We start from the raw sequence: 20,204 nt of genomic DNA, 5'->3' as shown, positions 1-20,204 counted from the left end.
AAAGGCTTAGAGAGACTGCCATCAAGGAAGAAGAAAAACTTTCACCTTGACATCATGTTCAAATAATCACTGCTACCGAGAAGGAAATACAGATGGCTCTGAAGCATATGAGAAGATGCTCATCTGCTCTCATAATTAGACAAATGCAAATGAAAACTGCACCAAGATAACGTTTGTCACCTGTCAGATTGGCGAGGCTCAGGAAAGGCTTGATAATGTGGTGTGTTGGTGAGGGGGGCGAAGCAAGAGGGCAAGTCACACTCCTCACTGGGAGTGCAAACAGATACATTCCTTTATGGAAGGTGATTTAGCAGTATCTGTCAGACTGCATACCCTCTAACCCAGTAATTCCACTACTAGCAATGTATCCTAAGAGCTTGCACACGTGTGAAATGGAATACGTGCCAATGAGAGCTAATGTTTATGGAACCCTGACCGTGTGCCAGGTGTAGTTCTAGATGCATCACCTGAATTAACTTATTTAATCAACACAATGAGTCCAGGTAGGTGCTACAGATCTCCCTGATCCCTCCTGACAACTATATTTGTAGTAACAAAAGATTATGAACCACTAAAGGCCCATCAATGGGAGGATGGTTGAACAAAGTATGATCAATCCATAAAAATAGGATGTTATGCAAATAAGGAGCAATCTCTTCAGGCAGTTTCAAGTCAAAAAGAAATGCAAAATGAAGCTGGGATAAAATGGGTCACAAGTTAGGTCTTTTTGGAAATGATACATTCATGGTGTGTGTTGTGCATTTAAACTTTTCAGAGCATCTCTGGAAAGATATAAAGGGAACTGGCAACAATGGTTGCCCGTGTGGGTATTTAGGGGCCTAGAGAGCTAGGGATAAGTGAAGGAGCCCTGTCATCACTTCCCTTTTTGTATATTTAAAATATCTTTTTAAGGAGCTTTTTAATTTGAAATAATCTTGTACTGTGCTATGCTTAGTCACTCAGTCGTGTCCAACTCTTTGTGACCCCATGGACTGCAGCCCACCAGGTGCCTCTGTTTGGGGATTCTCCAGGCAAGAATAATGGAGTGGGTTGCCATGCCCTCCTCCAGGTGATCTTCCCAACCCAGGGATCAAACTCACGTCTCCTGCATTGCAGGTGGATTCTTTACTGACTGAGCCACCAGGGAAGCAAGCCAAGAATACTGGAGTGGGTAGCCTGTCCATTTCCCAGGGGATCTTCCTGACCCAGGAATCAAACCAGGGTCTCCTGCATTGCAGGTGGTAGTTGAGCTACCAGGGAAGTCTGCAAAGGCAGTACAGAAAAGTCTTGGATGTCCCTCCCCCAGTTTCCGTCTCCCCCAGCATCATTGTCTTGTATCACCATGGTTCATTTGTCAAAGCCAAAAAAGAAACCCACACAGGCATGACCATGGACTAAACTCTAGCCTCTCTTTGGATTTTATGACACTAGTTTTTCCCTCCTGTCCTCTCTCTGTATCAGGTCCCACACTGCATTTAATCATCATGACTTCTTCATCTCCTTTTTGAATGTTTTGAGTCACACAAATTTATTCTCAATTTAAAAAATAAATACAATTAAGAATTAAAAATGAACCTCCTAAACATCCCCAAACAGCGAAAACAAAAAAATTTTGCTCGTGCCAAAAAAGGCCCCCACCTCTTGTCCTCCTACCCCTGGGTGGTGGGGGCGAGGGGGTAGGGGCAGAGCCGTATGCTCTCCCATTCCTTCCAGTCTGCAGGCTACGCCTCCCCCAAAGCCTTCTCAACCTCCAACTCATCGAGCTCTGGCCCGGTCCCCTGGGACGCTGCATGAATCTCTCTTACACAGCACTTATCACTGCCTGCCTTGTTTCATAGTTATTTATGTATGTGTCTGTTTCCCCAGGGAGACTGTGTACTTCTAGAGAAGGGGACAGGGCCTGTGTGCCCCGTGCCTGCCCTCCCGGGTGTCTGATAGGATGCTTTGACTCATACACATTTGCTGAACTGACATCTTAGTCCGCCCCCATGTCAGGAAGGGGAGAGGGTGGAGAAGGGTTGGGGGAGGAGGAGAAGGGATAAGTTTAGGCAGCTCAAAGTAACTGACCAGTCCTATGAGTTGGTGACCCACAACTAATAATGAAAACAAGTGGCAGTAATAATTACAATGATGCTAATAACTATAATAGTATAAAGTTTTAGGGCTGAATATTTTAAATTTAGTTCTTTCCAGGGATGATTTCATTTGATCATAAGAATAGCCCTTATGATTCAATAAAGTAGGCATTATGATGATACCTGTTTTATAAATGACAACAACCAAGACTTGGGGAGATGAACTGAGCCACTTGGGGTCCACACACCTGCTGAGATTCACACGCAGAACATTCTGACACTGTACCATACTGAAACGTGCATTTCTACATTTTACTGATGAAACCAAGGCTCAGAGTGGTGAAGTAACCTGCCCCAAGGCAGCCAGCTGGGAAAAGGCAGAACTGAGTTTTATACTTGGGTCTGACAGACCCCAGGCCTGACCACACTGTTCCCAGAGACCCAGTCCAGAGCCCCGAGGTTTGGCCAGAGGACAGGCACCTGGGACTCCGCATGGGGCAGGGTCCTGTGGCCCCACGGCCCCCGTCTCCAGTGGTCTTGCCCGGCCCTGCTCACCTGGCACATGAGGACCAGAGGCTCTCGGAACTCAGCCTGGCAGATGGCACAGATGTCACCAGCTTCTGTGCATTGCTGCCCCGTGGCCCGGACTCCGTAATTCTGCTTGACAGAAGGGAGGGAGAAAGACACAAACACAGCTGTGGCCCCTCGCTGGAGAGGTACCCTCAGAAGCACAGTGTGGTCTCATCCCAGTTCCCGGCTCCCATGAGGCCCATCAGAAGCCAACTCACCTGAGAGGTGCAGAGAAGCTTCAGGGCCTTCCTGACTCCGCCCACACGGCCACAGATGTCGAAGGACTGAAAGGAGAGTGAGGGGCTGGCTACAAACTATCCAAGGGTGGTTCAGGATCTTTCTCACCATGGGCCTCACTTTGACTCTGAACAGCTGCAGGGTACATCCTCCCATTTGAAACTTCCCATTCCCACAAGTTATGCTTGGCTTTTGTCTTGCTACCCATCAGCAGTCTCCTGGGCCAGTGGGGCCAGGATGGCGAACACATGGCATGCCTACTGCCTCTTCCCCCGTCATAAGCCCAGGGCAGGCATTGTACATCGATCACTCTTCTTCTGAGCCAGGCTGTGATCATCCTTCTCCATCTAGCACTCCTGTCGGCCACGGCCAGCAGATCAGAATTGGCAGGCAAGACAAGCCGCAGTGGTTGACTCTACATGGACTGCCTAGCCAGTCCTGCTTTAAGGAAAGGCTCTTTCCTTAAAGAATCACCTTCCATGATTCTTCCAGGATTCTCTACAAGCCAGAAATAGATACGGAAAAAGAAAGAGGAGGATGTGCTTATTGTTGGGGGTGGGGGAATCTGAGTCTGCACTAATGATGAAAAGAGAAGCACTCTATACTGACTTGCAGAGTTGAGGGTGTGCAATTTAAGAGCGACAGAAAACAAATTCCATGGCCATGCTGTAGGTGGGTTGAGATCTCCAGACTCTAGAGGTAGCCTGCCTGGGTGTGATGCTCGTTCTGTGATCTCCAGCTGAGTGATACTGGGAAAGATACTTCTCTCTGGACCTCAGTACCCTTCCCATAATATTGATATGATAATGGAATGTGTCTGGAAGGGTTGTTGTGAAGAAGACAATGAGAAAGGATGGCATATAGTGAGTTTTATGGGCAAGAAATTAGGATGCCTGTATCCATAAATGCAGGAAAGTGTTGATGTATGGTATAATGTGGAGGAACCTCAGAAATGACTCTAAGTGAAAGAAGCCAGACACCAAAGATCACAGAGTGTATGAGTTCATCTACATGAAAATGCCCAGAAAAGGTAAATCCAGAGAGTCTTCAGAAAGAAGACCTGTGGTGGTCAGTGGCTGATAGAAGAAGGAAGAATGATGCTTCATAAGTTGCTGCTGCTGTTGTTTAGTTGCTAAGTCCTGTTCAACTCTTGGCGACTTCATGGACTGTGACCCACCAGGTTCCTCTGTCCATGGGATTTCCCAGACAAGAATCCTGGAGAAGATTGCCATTTCCTTCTCCAGGGGACCTTCCAGCCCCAGGGATCGAACCTGAGTCTCCTGCAGTGGCAGGCAGGTTCTTTACCACTGAGCCACCTTTCTGTGTGGGATGATGGAAATGTCCTGGAACTAGACAGTGGTGGTGGTGACACAACAATGAGAATCTTCTAAGTGCCACTGAACTGTTCACTATAAAATGATAAAATAATTTCGCACTGTGTGAATTTAGTTTTTCAGTTAAACAGAAAGAGATTAGGGTGTTTATCCAGGTTCCTCACTTGCCCCACCCCAACACCACCTGCCAGGTCCAGCTGGTGAATGGGTCATCCTTAGGCCAGCCCACTAGCCCCCAGGCCGCCTCACCTTGCAGAGGCTGTAGAGGATGATCAGAACCCCTCCCAGGAAGTAGCTGTTGGAGGAATCATCACCCATGATGTATTTATACCACAGCTGGATGGGAACGAGGGATCGGAACAGCTGGCTCAGCTCCTCGATGACCAGATAGAACTTTCCCTGCAACCGCACAGAAAGCATCAATTATTATCAGCAGTAAAGACCCAAAGGACCCAGCTGGGGGGCCCTCCAGCCTGGGGAGTAATGACATTCCAGGTCACAGCCAGCCCATTAATCAGCTCTGGAAAGCACTCAGGCCTGCTCCTAATGGACCTGCGATGTGGCCGGGGAGACAAGGCCCCTGCCCACTGCCCTCGCCCGCTACCAACCGGCCCAGGAGATCAACACTCTGAGGATCGCCTTTCAGGGAGGCAGAAACTGGACACCTTTGGTAGAAGGTTGGAGTGGGGGGTCACTCCCTGGTGCGTGCTGTGGCTTTGAGGGCTCCAAGCCAATCATGGGGCAACAGTCACTGGCTCTGCACACAGATCATGCTCATCTCTAGGGGGCTGGCCCTGGCTTCACGGGTGACTGCCCTCAGTGGCAGGGGCAGGGTGGACCACGGGATGCAGAGAAGGATAGGCAGAGAAGAGGAGGGGAGAAGATGGCCCAGCTCCCCTGCCTACTGTCTCCAAGGAGGCAGGATCGTATGTGGGGAAAGAACATGGACCAGGGGTGGGGTCTCAGGTTGGGGGGGACTCAGAACCTCAACTTGCTACATGTCCATGAGCCTCACTGTCATCATCTACAGAATGGGAATCACAACTGCTACCTTCTGGGTGGCTCTGAAGATTAAAGGAAATAAACAGGAAAAGTATTTAGGGTTCTCTTTCTCTTCCTCTCTTGGCTTTTATTCAAGTCTCTCAGCTTTCTGGAGCCTGCGCTATAAAATGGACATGAAAACAACCTACCCTGCCATGTTCAATGAGGTTAAACAGAAACCTCTTCAGGACCCGGCAATTCCACTCCCAGGTGTGCACCCAAGAGAAAGGAAAATATATGTCCATTCACTGGTAAATGTTCATAGCAGCTTTATTCATAATATCCCCAAACTGGAAACAGCCCCAAACATCCATCCATAGAAGAATGGATAAACAAATTGTGGCATATTTATACAATAGGATATTACTCAGCAATAAAAAAGGAACAAATGTTTGTGATACACAACAGCCTGGATGAGTCTTACACATTCTAGCCAATCAAGGGAGACAGATACAAAAGAGTACATATTGTGTCATTGTGATTTACATGAAGGTCTAGAATAGGCCACGGTAAACTGCAATGGTGGAAACAAGATCAGTGGTTGCCTGGGGCAAGATGGGGGAGGACAGACTGTAAGGGGGCATCAGGGAATTTGGGGGAATGAAAGAAATTGCAGATATTGTCTACATAAAATTTTATACTGTATATAGTGATGGGGTGGTGGTTATTTGTGTGCATACATTTGCCAAAACTCACTGAAATGTGTGCTTCAGATCTATGTGTTTTGTTGTACAGATATACAATGTTCTACACCTCAATAAAGCCAACTGAAATAAACAAACAGAAACAAACAGCCCTGCCCCAAGCATGCACAGCCTTAAAAATATGAATAGGGACTTCCCTGGTGGTCCAGTGGTTAAGATCCTGCACTCCCAATGCAGGGGGCCCTGGTTTGATACCTGGTCGGGAAACTATTGGTAGATCCCACATGTCGCAACTAAGAGTTCGCAACTAAAGATTCCTCATGCTACAATGAAGAACAAAGATCCCAACTAAGACCCCATGCAGCCAAATAAATAAATACATAAATAAATATTTTTTAAAAAGTGAATAATTTTTGTTCCAGCATTTCTACTTCTAGGAATTTATACTACTAATCAGGGATTTGGGTTAATAGATATGTCAGTAGGAATGGCCACTGCAGCATTGATTGTAACAGAGCAAAAAAAAAAAAAAAAACACACACAAAAAACAGGTGACAAAGTAAATGTGTACAAAGAGAGTCTGGTTATGATAGAGATCAATAATGCAAAGCCATACAGCCAGTCAAATACCATCCTGAAAATGTGTGACTTTGCAGTGAAGAAATCCAGCACATATTGCCTTAACCAAGGTTAATTAAGGTTAACATCCCCAGTAATAAGTCACTGAAGACTAAACCCCTGATATGATGCACTGGGAACACAGTATCACTCTTGTGTATTCTGGTCAAAAGCTTACAACCTCAATTGAATCATGAGAATATAAGAGACAAATTCAAACTGCGGAACATTCTACAAAATAACTATCTGACATTCTTCAAAAGCATGACATTCAGGAAAGACCAAGAAAAGACCAAGGAATTGTTAGATTGGAGAAATAGGTGAGTGAAAGTTGCTCAGTCATGTCCAACTCTTTGTGACCCCATGGACAGTAGCCTGCCAGGCTCCTCTGTCCATGGAATTCTTCAGGAGTGAGTAGCCATTCCCTTCTCCAGGGGATCTTACTGACTCAGGAACTGAACCTGGGTCTCCTGCATTGCAGGCAGATTCTTTACCATCTAAGCCAAGACTAGGGAGATATGACTAATGCAATGTGGAATCTTAGATTTGGTCTAGATCAGGAAAAAGACATCTGTGGGACAATGGGAAAATGTGACAAGGTCTGCAGTTTAGCTACTAGTAAGGGAATTGATCTTAATTTCTTGGCTTTGCTAACTGAACTATGATTATATTAAATGTAACATTAGGGGAAGCTAGGCGACGGGTACATGGGAACTCTGCTCTATTTTTGCAACTTTGCTCTGAGTTGAAAATTATTCCAAAATAAAAAATTAAAAAAGAAATAATCCTGGCAAAAGATATCTATTGATTCAGGGAAATGCTCATATTATAGTTCCAAGTGGAAAAGCCACAGAATGCAGAAACTACTCATTTTCGTTGTGGTTTTCTGTCTTTTCCAATTTTTTTGGTACTGAGCATATGATGTGTTTAAATTAGAGGGAGAAAAAGGTTATGAAAACATGTTGTGTATCCACAAATGGATGATGTAAAAGGCTATGGATGGAGACCTTATATCCATGTTGCTATATTCTGTCTTGATGGCCTGGGTACAGGTCACTTGCAGGGGACCCCTTGAAGTGGATGTGCCCACATCTGCTAAGGACCAAGGACAGGCATCCAGTCATCCATTCACCCCCATGTCTGACCTTGCAGAATCAAAACCTCACTCCAGACCTGCTAAAGCCCAGAACCATCTGTAATTGAACAAGGTTCCCAGGTTATAGGTGTGCACGTTTAAGTTTGAGAAGCTCTCTTTCAATGGATAAGTGGAAGAAGGACAGTGCAGTAATGTGGGCACGATGAGTCAGTCTTTGACTATCTTGCTGGGAAGCCTCCTATTCTGTCCACCTGGCCCCATGATGGGTGAGGATATGACCACCTCATGAAAGGTCCCATGTCCCTGTATCTCTGGGAACCCCTGCCTGCTGGCATCTGGCTGGCTCTGGGGGACAGACCCTCCTGTCCCCTCTCAGGCTGATCTTGTACCCAGTCTGGGTTGGTGGGTAAGAGTGCAGCCTCGGGAACCACACAGCCTGGAGTTAGATCCTATTGCCAGCTACCTTGCTATTTCTGTTCCCTTGTCATTGTCTTTGGATTCCCCCAATTCTCAGGCTCCACTGGCTGAGAGCTGGTCCTCTGGTCCAGACCCCACACTTGCCACTGGCCTAATGGGTGAATCCAGAACAAAGGTCAGTGACTTTTTTCTTCTGCCATGGGCCAGATAGTGACTACTTGGGCTTTGAGGTCATACAGCCTCTGTCACCACTATACCCCTCAGCTATTGACAACAGACAAACAAATAGGCAAGGCTGTACAATTTTATCTACCAAAACAGGTGTCAGGGCATATTTGAATGCAGCTTGTGGTTTACTGACCCCTGATCTACACATCAGAAGCTAGATAAGCCAAGTCTGGGGGCTCCCAACATATCCCCAGAATTTCAGGGCAGACTCAGGGAACAGCTTTTGGGTCCTTCTTTCAGGTGCTCTGCTATGAAGACCAAGCTCCTTCTCTGCAGATGGATGTCTGGTCCCATCCTCTTTGCCAAGCTAACACTTGTATATCTTCTGTGTCTCAGCTAGCTGTCACCTCCTATGAGAACTCTTCCCCAACTACTTAATTAGGTACTCCTGTTACACCTTTTAAATCCCTCTTTCAGATCACCTCTCACAATATTTAAAAAACTAATCTCTCTCTTCCTCTGGATTGCAAGCCCCATCAGCATGAAGATAATTTGGCTCCTGGTGATATCGCCAGCACGCAACACAAAGTAGAAGCTTATTTAAGAGCTAGACAACTTGGAAGCACAAAATTTCCACCCTTATTACTCAGGTCAATGTCTAGAGTTTGCTGATGGAGAAACAGAATTGGAACATGGAAGAGAGTACTTTTCTTTATAAGCAAGCCCTGATGTCACAGAAAATAAAATAAAGGGAGAGAGAAAGCTAAAGGTAGCAATTAGCTGCTGACGGGGTGGGGGGAGGCACTTGGAGAAGGAGATAGAACCACCGGGGAGAACTGGGCATATCCCAGTGAAACCATCTCTCTCTAATTAAGCAGTTTTATAATTCCAGGTTGCTTAAGCGTGTTATTTCTGACGACCACCAAATGGAATGTATGGTTTCTCCAGGGTGTCAGAGAACAAGAAAAGCAATCGGATTATGAGCCGTCTGGCCTCCCTGTCACCCGTGAAGGGGGAACAGTAGCAATTGCAGCAGAACTTGGGCATGGAGAGTTTGCTGCTGGGATTCTGATAAAGGGGGCGGTAACAGTTGAGATGGAGAAGGCAGATTCGGTTCTGACTTTCTTACTGCTTGGAGGGGGAAGGGAAGGACCACAAGTGAACTGGGAAGCTAGGAAACAACAGAGAGCTGACTCTGGAAGGGAGTGGGAAGTAAAGGCAAGTGGGATGCTGAGAAGCCGAAGGAAGGAACAGAGAAAGAGCACTCTTCAGAAATATGCCTAGGAAAGGTGATGTGAAGGATTACGGGGATGAAGAGGAAGGGGACAGAGACAAGCAAGATAGTCAAAGACACATTTTTCTCGTCTATAGAGGTAAGACAGCACAGTGGTTAAGGGCATGGGATTTGGGGCTCCAAGGTCAAATATGCTGCCTACTAAATTGGTTGACTTAGGGCAATAATTAAACTTCTCTGAGCCTCAGTTTACTCATCTGTAAGTGGGCTTGAAAACAAAGACACACAGTGGAAAACAACCGAAAAAAAAAGGGGCCCCGATATGTACATTTCCAATTTCTCTGGTGTAAATACTCCCACCAGGCCAATTTCAAGCTACCCAGGGTTTAAGGACTTCTTGCAAATTTCCTGAAAGTGTAACCATCCGCTCTGACAAGCCTGTGCTAGTTGGCTCCAATACACCAAAGTGATTGGGAGGACTGAGTGAGCATATGAACCTAAAATACAGGTACCCAGAAAGGGCCCAGTGCATGATGAGAGCCAGGAAAGAACCTCACGATGACCTGGGGATGTGGGCACTATTACTGTCACCTTCTTTCAGAGATGGGGCACACCCAGTCCTATTTCCAAAGAAATAGGACTGAACTAGAATGAGGCAGAGGTGCTATCTGGGATGCTCAGGCCCCATGAGACCTGGTAGCTGTCAGAGCCTCCCCCTCGCTTGCCTTTCTTCCTCCAGCACCACATTATGAAAAACCCAAAGGAAGACTACATGCAGATGCCATGTGCAGAGGGAGAGACTCTGAGCAAGACTACATGGAGGAGAAGCAAGGAACCCAGACAACAGGGAGAGCTGAGGTGGCAGATAGAGCACCTTGGGCAATTTGTCCCACCCATGTCAGCTGAGCCATTAGACCCATGAGTGAAAAAGCCATCTTAGGTGGTCCAGACTCACTGTACATCACATGAAGACCAGCTGTCCTCGGTGTGTCCTGGCTGAACTCCTGACCCACAGAATCAGGAAATAATGAAATGGTGGCTGTTTGAGGCCAAAAGAAAGAAAAAAAGAGAAAGAAGAGCAACTAAAGTACTCATCTAAGGATACTCAGCTAGTGCTATAGATTGAATGTGTCCCCACAAAATTCTTACTCTGAAGCCCTTACCCTCAGTATGATGGGATCCGGAGAAAGGGGCCTTTTGAGAGGTAAGTAGGTTATGAGGATGGAGCCCTTCAGGAGGATGAAGGGCTTCATGAGGATGGAGCCCTCACGAATGGGATTAGTGTCCTTATAAGAAGAGATAAAAGAGCATCCATCCTGCCTCTCTCCCTTGCTCCTTCCCTCCTTCAGTGCTGACTACCTGTCTCTCTCTCCCAAACTCACACAGTCATCCTTGACTCTCCCTTCTCTCATAACCACCATCCAATCCATCTACAAATCCTCCTGGAAACAGCTCCCTAGTGGCGACTGCCCTTGTCCCACTATGCTTATTCTTTGTACAGTATCCAAAATACGCTTCTCAAACACAAGGCAGATCAAATCATCTCTGGGCTCAAATCTGTCAATGTCTTCTACCTCTCTTAGAGTGACATCTGATGCTCCCTCCTACCTTCCAGATCCTACAAGACTGCCTCCCAGCTCACAAGTCTGATGTGCTTGATTCTCAAAAACAAAAAACAAAAAACAAAAATCAAGCACAGTCCTACCTTAGAGCCTTCACACTTGCTCTTCCCCCTCCCCAGAGCACCCTTCCTTCTGACGTCTGCCAACTAACTGGCTCCCTCACTTCCCTTGGGTCTTGGTACACATGTCATCTCATCAGTAAGGACCCCTGAACAATGTACATAAAATAGCACCTCTGTATTTCCTACTGCACCATCATACTCCCTACTGTCTGTATTCAGCTTTTCATTTTTCTTTTTTGCACTCACCCCCAACACAGACTGTATTTATTTGTTATGAGAATACACACACCTGAAATACAGGGACTCTGTGCCTTTTTGGTGTTATCATTTCTGTTTGAAGAATATAGAGGGTGCTCAGTTCACATCTGTTGAATGAATAAGTGGGCCTCCATGTTTTTAAACATAGACTGCAGATAAGGTCCTTCAAAAGGGTTTTGATGTTAATAATAAATATATACATTGAGGGCTTATTACTTGCCAGGTGCTATACTAAGCTCTTTGCATGAATTAGTTTAATCCACACAACAAGTTATGAGATAGGAGACATCATCATCCTCATGCTACAGAAGAGTAAACTAGGGCAAAGAGAGGTTAAGTCACTTGCTCAAAGTCACACAGCTGGTAGGTGGCAGAGACAGAATTTGAATCCAGGCAGGCTCGTTCCAGAGGTCACTTTATAAATCCCCTCTCGTCAGAAAAGTAAGTAACATGTAAAGATATTAAAACAAGGTGTGACATAGCACAATATTAAAAGTTGGCAATTATTATTACTTCTGCTGCTTGCTGCCAGCTAAATGAATTTCATTTTAGACTAAGGGCTAAAGAGAGATAAGTCACAACCATCTTGGGTGCTGACTGCACTTAAGGCCAACTCTCTTGGGTAAGTCTGATGTGTGGATGGCTGGTGATGTTTGTTGGTTTGGTATGTTAACATTCCAAGATCCTGTTTTCAAAAGTCAGCCACACTGCCACAAGAAGAGCAATACCTGCTCTTCTTTCTAGAATGTTCTTTGAAAAATGCAAATCTGATCATTGTGGACTCATTGTGATGTGATTTGCAATGAATATGAGAACACAGGTATCTTCTACTAAGCCACATAATAATCTATGAAAATACTAAAAAAAAAATTCCCTTTTTCTCAGTAATTAAAAGGATACTTGTCTTTAAAAGCAGAGACATTACTTTGCCAACAAACGTCCGTCTAATCAAGGCTATGGGTTTTTCCAGTGGTCATGTATGGATGTGAGAGTTGGACGGTGAAGAAAGCTAGGCGCCGAAGAATTGATGCTTTTGAACTGTGGTGCTGGACTCTCAACAGTCCCTTGGACTGCAAGAAGATCGAACCAGTTCATCCTAAATGAGATCAGTCCTGGGTATTCATTGGAAGGACTGATGCTAAAGGTGAAACTCCAATATTTTGGCCACCTCATGTGAAGAGTTGACTCACTGGAAAAGACCCTAATGCTGGAAAGGCCTGAGGGCAAGAGGAGAAGGGGACGACAGAGGATGAGATGGCTGGATGGCATCACCGACTCAATGGGCATGAGTTTGAGTAAACTCTGGGAGTTGGTGATGGACAGGGAGGCCTGGTGTGCTGCAATTCATGGGGTTGCATAGTCAGACACGACTGAGCGACTGAACTAACTGAACTGAACCGTCTTTAAAATGTTTTAACACTAATATGTAATGGGTTGATTATTAAGCTAATTAGTAAGTACTGTAAAAAGTTCTTGGTTTTAATTTTTATTGTGGTGAACTGATTTTAATTTCTATTATGGTTACTTGGGTCATAACAATAATCCATACATGGTAACTCTGTAGGGTTTTCAATATTTTTTAAAAGTGTGAAGAGGTCCTAAGTCTAAAATGTTTGAGAAAGCCCAAGAAGCACCTGAAATAGAGTAAGTGTTCAATAACTTTGACTACTACTATTATTAACACCATCTGTCTCTTTGATAGGCTGTGAGTTTCATGAGTGCTGAGAACCATATCCTGTTCACCGTCTTTCCCCTATGCTTACTCAGTGTGTATTCCTAATTGCTGACTGTCACCTCACATTCGTTCTTTCCTTCTTCCTTAGTACTAGAGGCATCAATATTTTAGTTAGATGATATCTCAAGCAAAGACTACACTTCCCAGCTTCTCTCCAGCATCCAGCTGCCTTTTCAGTGGCACTAAGATATAAGTGTCGTGATACCTTCAGAGAAACTTTCATCTTATTCTTCCCCTCTTCCTCCATCTGGCTATCTTGGACTTAGATGTGATGGCTGGTGCTCCAGCTGCCATCTTGGGTCATGAGGAAGTGTCCTACATCCCAGGATTGGTAAAGTAGTAATGTGGAAGGTGTCATACTACCAGGTTTGGATCGCTTACCTTTGGACTTAACATGGGAAGAAATAAACTCTTTTTAAATTTAAACTATTTTTTTCTTTTTTTGCTGTTACTGGCATATCCCAATTCTAACTAATACAAAGAATCTGGAACTTGGTAGGTGACCAACAAATGTTTGTTGAATGAATGAATGAACAGATGAATAGGTGGGCTAAATAATCCTATTGTTCAAATAGCTAGGTTTTCCACAGGTGTGGCTCATAGAGAACCCTGAAATCATAGATGCTAGGAACCAAGGGACTGTGTATAAGGAAATGCTTGAAACTGTTGAGGCTAGGAGTGAGGAAAAGGGGCTGTCCAGTGACTGCTGGGCTTGGCACAAGAGCACCATGAGGAAAGCAAGTAGTGCAGAAGAAAAAAGCAACGACTTAGCTCTTACTATGTGCTAGGCACCCACTCCCTGCACAACGCTTTGAGGTAGGTGCTATAAATGCTCCCATTCTACAGATAAGGAATGTGAGACCCACAGAATTGGTAACCTGTCCCAAGGGACACAGCTAAAAAGTTCTGGATACCTCAACTTGGTAGGAAAGATGGCCACTGGCAGCCCCAAGCCAACATTCACATAGCCTAACTCCAACAGAAAGAGAGGCCCTGTTACTCCCTGAGCCCATTTACCAACCTGAACAGCAAGCCCTGGATAAACTGGTCACATGGGGCAGGCAGTGGGTGGGATGCCACGACTGATAGCCTCATCAGGACCACAGGTAGAGGGAGGGGTGTTTCCCCCATAGAGAGGGGAGTGGCAGGAAAAGGAAGCCAGAAAGCTTCTCTGAGTTTAAGTTAGAACAGGGCCAAAGGGAGTCCTCATTGCAGAGCCCTCCTTTAATGTGGGGAAAATAAACAGTAACTGTGTCCAGACTCCCGGTGCTTGCCTTCCTTTGCTTCTGTAGCCCTGGACTGCTAGTTAGCGCTGGGCTGACTCAAGGGACAGGGCCACGCTTCCTGTTCCAAAATGGGTGGGCTGGGCCAGTGCAAAAGGCTGAAAATAAAGACTTGTTTTCTTGGGAAGGCATCCTGCGGGTCTGTTATGATTGCTGGCTGCACCGGGGGGTCCACAGCTGAAAGAGCCCTTCAGAACAAAACAGTCACAACATTGACCTCTGAAGTGCTGTGCCCATTGGCTCAGGGGCAGGAGGGCCCATCTCAGACTTCAGAAAGCTTAGGGGTGGGGAAAGAGCTTGGTAACTGCCTTCAGAACAGCCTGGCCTGGAGTGCTGGAAGCAAGAGGTGTTGAGGGGACTGGGACTAGAAAGAAGGCCAGAGAGAAATGTAGGGGGTGGGGGAAGGCGAGAGACACAGGAGGGGAAATAGGGGATGTGCCCAAAAGAAGAGCAGGGAGGAATGACAGAGTCAGAGGTCAGAAGAAAAAGGGCACTGAAGAATGAGAGACCAGCACAGAGGAGGCCAAGGAGGAGAAAGTAATCCCATTATTAAATACACATCATGGGCCAAGAATTGTACATCAAATGGTCCCCTGGTAGGGTAGCTATGACCCAGTTTCATCTCTCAGATGATAAATCTCAACAAACGCAGGGGAGGCAAGAATAAAGCGCAGGAGACTAAGCTAATGACATATGTACAAGAGCAGAGAGACAAGAAACTAGCAGCAAGAGAGAAGATCGAGGGCCAGCTCAGTTTGGTGATGAAAGCTTCTCTGGGAACACTTAGTACCTGCATGTGGCCCCCAACTCTGACAACCCTGTTCTTATCAGTCCCAGTTAGCAGGTGAGGAAACAGAGGCTCTGAGGGGTTCCCATGTGCTAGACTGGGGTAGAGCCAGGTTTAAAGCCAGCCTGACTTCCCATCTTGTGTTTTGAGCTCTAAGAGGAGACTCTAAGTTAAGAAGTTAAGAGTGAGATGAGAGGGGAGAGAGAAAGAAAAGATACAAGGTGTGTGGGAGGGTAGAAAACCAGAGTAAGGATGAGATTCAGATAAGAGGTCTTTTATCTGAAAGAACTTCTATTCTTAGCTGTCTGACAGTCTAGGGAACAGAGTCTCTGGTGGGGGGAGCGGTAAGGGACCTGTAGAGGTTCTGACCAGAATAGAGAATGAAATAGATTTGTGGGTGCTGGAAGCACTTTATATCTCTGCCACCCAATACAGTAGCCAGTCGCCATGTGTGGCTATTGAGCACTTTAAATGTAGCTAAATCTGTACTGAGATGTACTGGAAGTATGAAATACACAAGAAATTTCAAAGTCTTAGAAAAACAACAAAAAGGTAAAATACCTCATTAAATTTTTTTATATTGATTACATGTTTAAATGATAATACTTTGCACATACTGGGTTAGATATATTATTAGAACTGATGTCACTTATTCCTTTTTGCTTGCTTAATGTGACTACTTGGAAACTGGAAATTGCTTATGTGACTTGTACTATATTTCTGTTGGAGCGCACTGGTGATATCTTGAAACATATGGATATACATATACATATTTTACATATGGATACATACATATGTAAAAACTCATCGAGCATGTACACTTATAATTAGACTGCTTTACAATATGTAAGTTATGCCTCAATAAATAAAAAAAGAAAGAAGACTGAGCCAGGTTGGAGATAGAGGATGGGAGCACGGCGGGTGGGGGGGGGGGGGGGGCAGGGTCCGAGGGGGCGGTGCCAGAGGCAGGCGGCCACACGTTACCCGGCAACAAGCGCTGCCGGTGACGTCATCGGCGGCGGTGGAGGCCATCAATCCCCCTCCCGGTGGAGCGGGCGAGTGGGGCCGCCTGTCTCCTCCTCCCCCGGGCCCGGATGAGATCACCGCAACGGGCGGCCGGCTGTCCCCGTGCTCCCAACAAATCGACTCCACGGCAAGCGCCGGCATCTCATGATCTCATGGCCCCGCGGGACGGCGCCGGCCGATGAGGTCACAGCCCCGCGCCCCTGGCTGCCCAGGTCTGCGCGCCGGCTCAGTGCCAGGGTCTCTGGGCACCCTGCCATCAGTACCAAGCAAGCCCCCCCTAGCTCCTGGCTGTTCAGCCTTCGGGGACAAAGGAGGTGGCTGTTTCAGAAGGGCAAAGCTACCTTTTCCACTCTTTTGCTGCACCTTTTCCTGCCCACTTATTTGAACCTGTCACCACTGAGGCCACGTGTCTAGCAGGGAGAGGCTGCAGCAGCTCCCCAGAACTTGAGGTCAGGAGCAGTGCAAGGCGACTTGCACACGTGATTTCACAGCCGCTCAGTGAAAGAACTTCTATTCTTAGCTGTCTGGCAGTCTAGGGAACTGAGGCTCAGAGCAGTAAGGGACACCTACCCCAGGTCACCCAGCTAGGAAAGGGTTGGAGCAAGGACTTTAACTCTGGCTCTCTCTAGCTGCATCCCAAACATCTGCTCCTTTATCCCAGCTCCTCCTTGCTCTGGTGGAAACAGTGATCACAGCCACACTTGCTGGGTGCCCACCATGCACTGGGTACTTTATGTTAAAAGTCACAGTTCCACATGCCAAACCCATGGGAAAGGTATTAGAGTATATGGGCTAGTCTGTGGATAAGAGTCATAAGGCTCAGAGGGGTGAAATGACTTGTGGCCGAGCCAGGATTTGATTCTACAGCACAAACTTTGTATTACTTTATACCACCTTCCGCAACAAAAGGGGACGCTTTCCTGTTAACTGTGGACAATATACCCTCTCACCTGTCTCCTTCCCCCTCAGGTCAACCATCAAAGGCAGTCAAAGATAGGCCAGTGAGAGGGCCTCTTGAAGGGTGGTTCAACTCCCTTGCCAGGAGCAGATTTTCCATCACTTACTCCTCACCATTTGCTCTTCAGCATCCACTGCCTAGGCTGACAAGGGAGGGAGGGAGATGACATTTACTGAGTGGCTGTGCTAAGCCAGGCACTGAGTCACTGCCATTACCAAGAGCAGAGCTGTGAGGGGGTCATTACCAGCTCCATTCTGCAGATGAGAAAACTGAATTTATTTTAACTAAAATCAGATGGCAAGGCCGTACCAGCTTCAGCTCTAATATCATTTCCACACAGAAAGTCCTTCCCATCTTCCTAAATGAATCCTCCGTGAATTCTGTTATTTTTTTCTTAGTGCTTATAGAAGTTTGAAGCTTTATGTTTGTGTTTGTCTAACAGTGCTCTTCCCAACTCAATGAAAGCACCGACCCTGTCTGTTTCACTCACCGTTGCATCCCCACACTGTGCGGTGCCTGTCATACAACAGACACACAAGAAATGTTTTTAGGGTGGATGCAAAGAATTGTTGGCTTGGGCTGGTAGGCAGTCCTGATGTTCAAACTCAGGATCATCTGGGCTTAAGCTTGGGCTTACATTTACTTTCTAAGAAGTCCAAGCTTCTTGGTACACATAACTTAATTCGCAGCAAAATCCCTCTGGTGCTCACTCAGAGCCTATTAATCCTAAGTTTGCTCACAGTATTGACAAGTTTGATGTTCTTTTGTTTTTCTACAATTTTATTTATTCAGTGTTTTTGTGCCAGGTCTTTGTTGCTGCACGTGGGCTTTCTCTAGTTGTGGAGGTGGGGCTTCTCACTGCGGAGCTTCTCACGTTGCAGACCATGCGCCCTAGGGCGCACAGGCTTCAGCAGTTGCGGCACGCGGGCTCTGGACTGCGTGGGCTTAGTTGTCTCACAGCATGTGAGATCTTAGTTCTCAGACCAGGGATCAAACCTGTGTCCTTTGCATTGCAAGGAGGATTCTTAACCACTGGACCATCAGGGAAATCCCCTCCTCCTGTCTTTAATAACAGCTCAGCAAGGAAGGAGATATAAAAACTACACAAAAGCAGACTCAAGGAAAAGGAGGTAGTGGTAACCACAAAATTCTGGTTTCTCATGCACAAAGGGAGGAAGGGAAATGGATAGAATCCAGGAGATGGGCACAGGGAGCTTCTAAGCTACGAGTAATTTTCTACTTTTTAAGCTGGGTACATGAGTCTTTGTTGTTTACAAACATACAGAACACAGAGTTTCTTGTTATAAGGAAATCTATGCACTATGTTCTTTCATTGAATGGAAGATATATTTTAAGTGCGATGCATGTATTATTATTGAAGAGATCTGTAATACTGCTCTTCTAAGCTACCTTAAGCTGCACAAATTTCTGTATTCTAAAGGCGAGTAAGGGAATTTCCCTAGTGGTCCAGTAGGTAGGACTCTGCACTTCCAATGCAGGGGGCCTGGATTTGATCCCTGTTTGGGGAACTAAGATCCCACATGCTGTGTGGCACAAGCAAAAAATTAAAAACAAATAAATATATAAAAATGAATAAGATGAAGGTCATTCACAGAAGTTTGTTTCCTGTGGAGAAAATGTATGTGTTTCTTACAAGTCAGATGAACAAAGTTTTTGCAGAGATTGTTCTGTCAATGTATGGAGCTTGTTCTCTCAATATGAGGAAATGGCAACCCACTCCAGTATTCTTGCCTGGGAAATCCTAGGGACAGAGGAGCCTGCCAGGCTACAGTCCCTGGGGTCACAAAAGTTGGACACAACTTAGTGACTAAACCACCATGGAGCTTGTACCCACGACTTGGAGTAGCTAGAGAAATGTTTGGGAAAACCTACAAACCTACGTTTTCCCAAGTTTAGCTGAAAGCTGTGTGAAACTGTTCAAAGCCCAAGTTAGAGTGAAAGCTTTCAGCGTGCAGGGAAAGGTTTGTTTTCCATTTACTAAATGTATGTCTCTCACAAACTGGATGAAGAAAAACACCAAATTGGGAAAGGAGTACATCAAGGCTGTATATTGTCACCCTCCTTATTTAACTTATATGAAGAGTACCTCATGCAAAATTCTGGGCTGGATGAGGCACAAGCTGGAATCAAGACTGCTGGGAGAAATATCAATAACCTCAGATATGCAGATGACACCACCCTTATGGCAGAAACCAAAGAACTAAAGACCCTCTTGATTCAAGTGAAAGAGGAGAGTGAAAAAGTTGGCTTAAAACTTAACATTCAAAAAACTAAGATCATGGCATCTGGTCCCATCACTTCATGGCAAATAGATGGGGAAAGAATGGAAAAAATGACAGACTTTATTTTTGGGGGCTCCAAAATCATTGCAGATGGTGACTGCAGCCATGAAATTCAAAGATGCTTGCTCCTTGGAAGAAAAGTTATGACAAACCTAGACAGCATATTAAAAAGCAGAGACAATACTTTGCCAACAAAGGTCCATCTAGTCAAAGCTATGGTTTTTCCAGTAGTCATGTATGGATGTGAGAGCTGGACCATAAAGAAAGCTGAGTGCCGAAGAACTGATGCTTTTGAACTGTGATGCTGGAGAAGACTCTTGAGAGTCCCTTGGACTGCAAGGAGATCCAACCAGTCCATCCTAAAGGTAATCAGTCCTGAATATTCATTGGAAGGACTGATGCTGAAGTTCCAATACTTTGGCCAACTCATGTGAAGAACTGACTCACTGGAAAAGACCATGAGGCTTGGAAAGATTGAAGGTAGGAGGAGAAGGGGATGACAGAGGATGAGATGGCTGGATGGCAACACTGACTTGATGGACATAAGTTTGAGCAAGCTCTGGGAGTTGGTGATGGACAGGGAAGCCTGGCGTGCTGCAGTCCATGAGGTCACAAAGAGTCGGACACGACTGAGCAACTGAACTGATATATATGTATGTGTGTATATATATATATACACCTCATGTATTATCTTAAAAATGCCACAAGCAGAACATTTGTTTGCCTACTTATTAAA

The 20,204-nt window shown here is 45.7% G+C and overlaps 1 protein-coding gene across 1 annotated transcript in view; it reads right to left on the bottom strand.

The window, feature by feature from the left end:
* Positions 1 to 20,204, bottom strand: part of RNFT2 (ring finger protein, transmembrane 2) — a 62,821-nt gene that overhangs the window by 4,823 nt on the left and 37,794 nt on the right. The window contains exons 8-10 of the mRNA XM_065904197.1: positions 4,466 to 4,615; positions 2,864 to 2,929; positions 2,631 to 2,732 (exon numbers count right to left, since the gene is read on the bottom strand). Coding sequence (XP_065760269.1) covers positions 2,631 to 2,732; positions 2,864 to 2,929; positions 4,466 to 4,615 — 318 coding nt within the window. The remainder of the gene's footprint in view (positions 1 to 2,630; positions 2,733 to 2,863; positions 2,930 to 4,465; positions 4,616 to 20,204) is intronic.

Source organism: Muntiacus reevesi, chromosome 13, assembly GCF_963930625.1.
Source record: "Muntiacus reevesi chromosome 13, mMunRee1.1, whole genome shotgun sequence".
Lineage (NCBI taxonomy): Eukaryota > Metazoa > Chordata > Mammalia > Artiodactyla > Cervidae > Muntiacus > Muntiacus reevesi.
The sequence above is the reverse complement of the archived record's forward strand: the minus strand, read 5'-3'. Positions and strand labels throughout refer to the sequence as shown.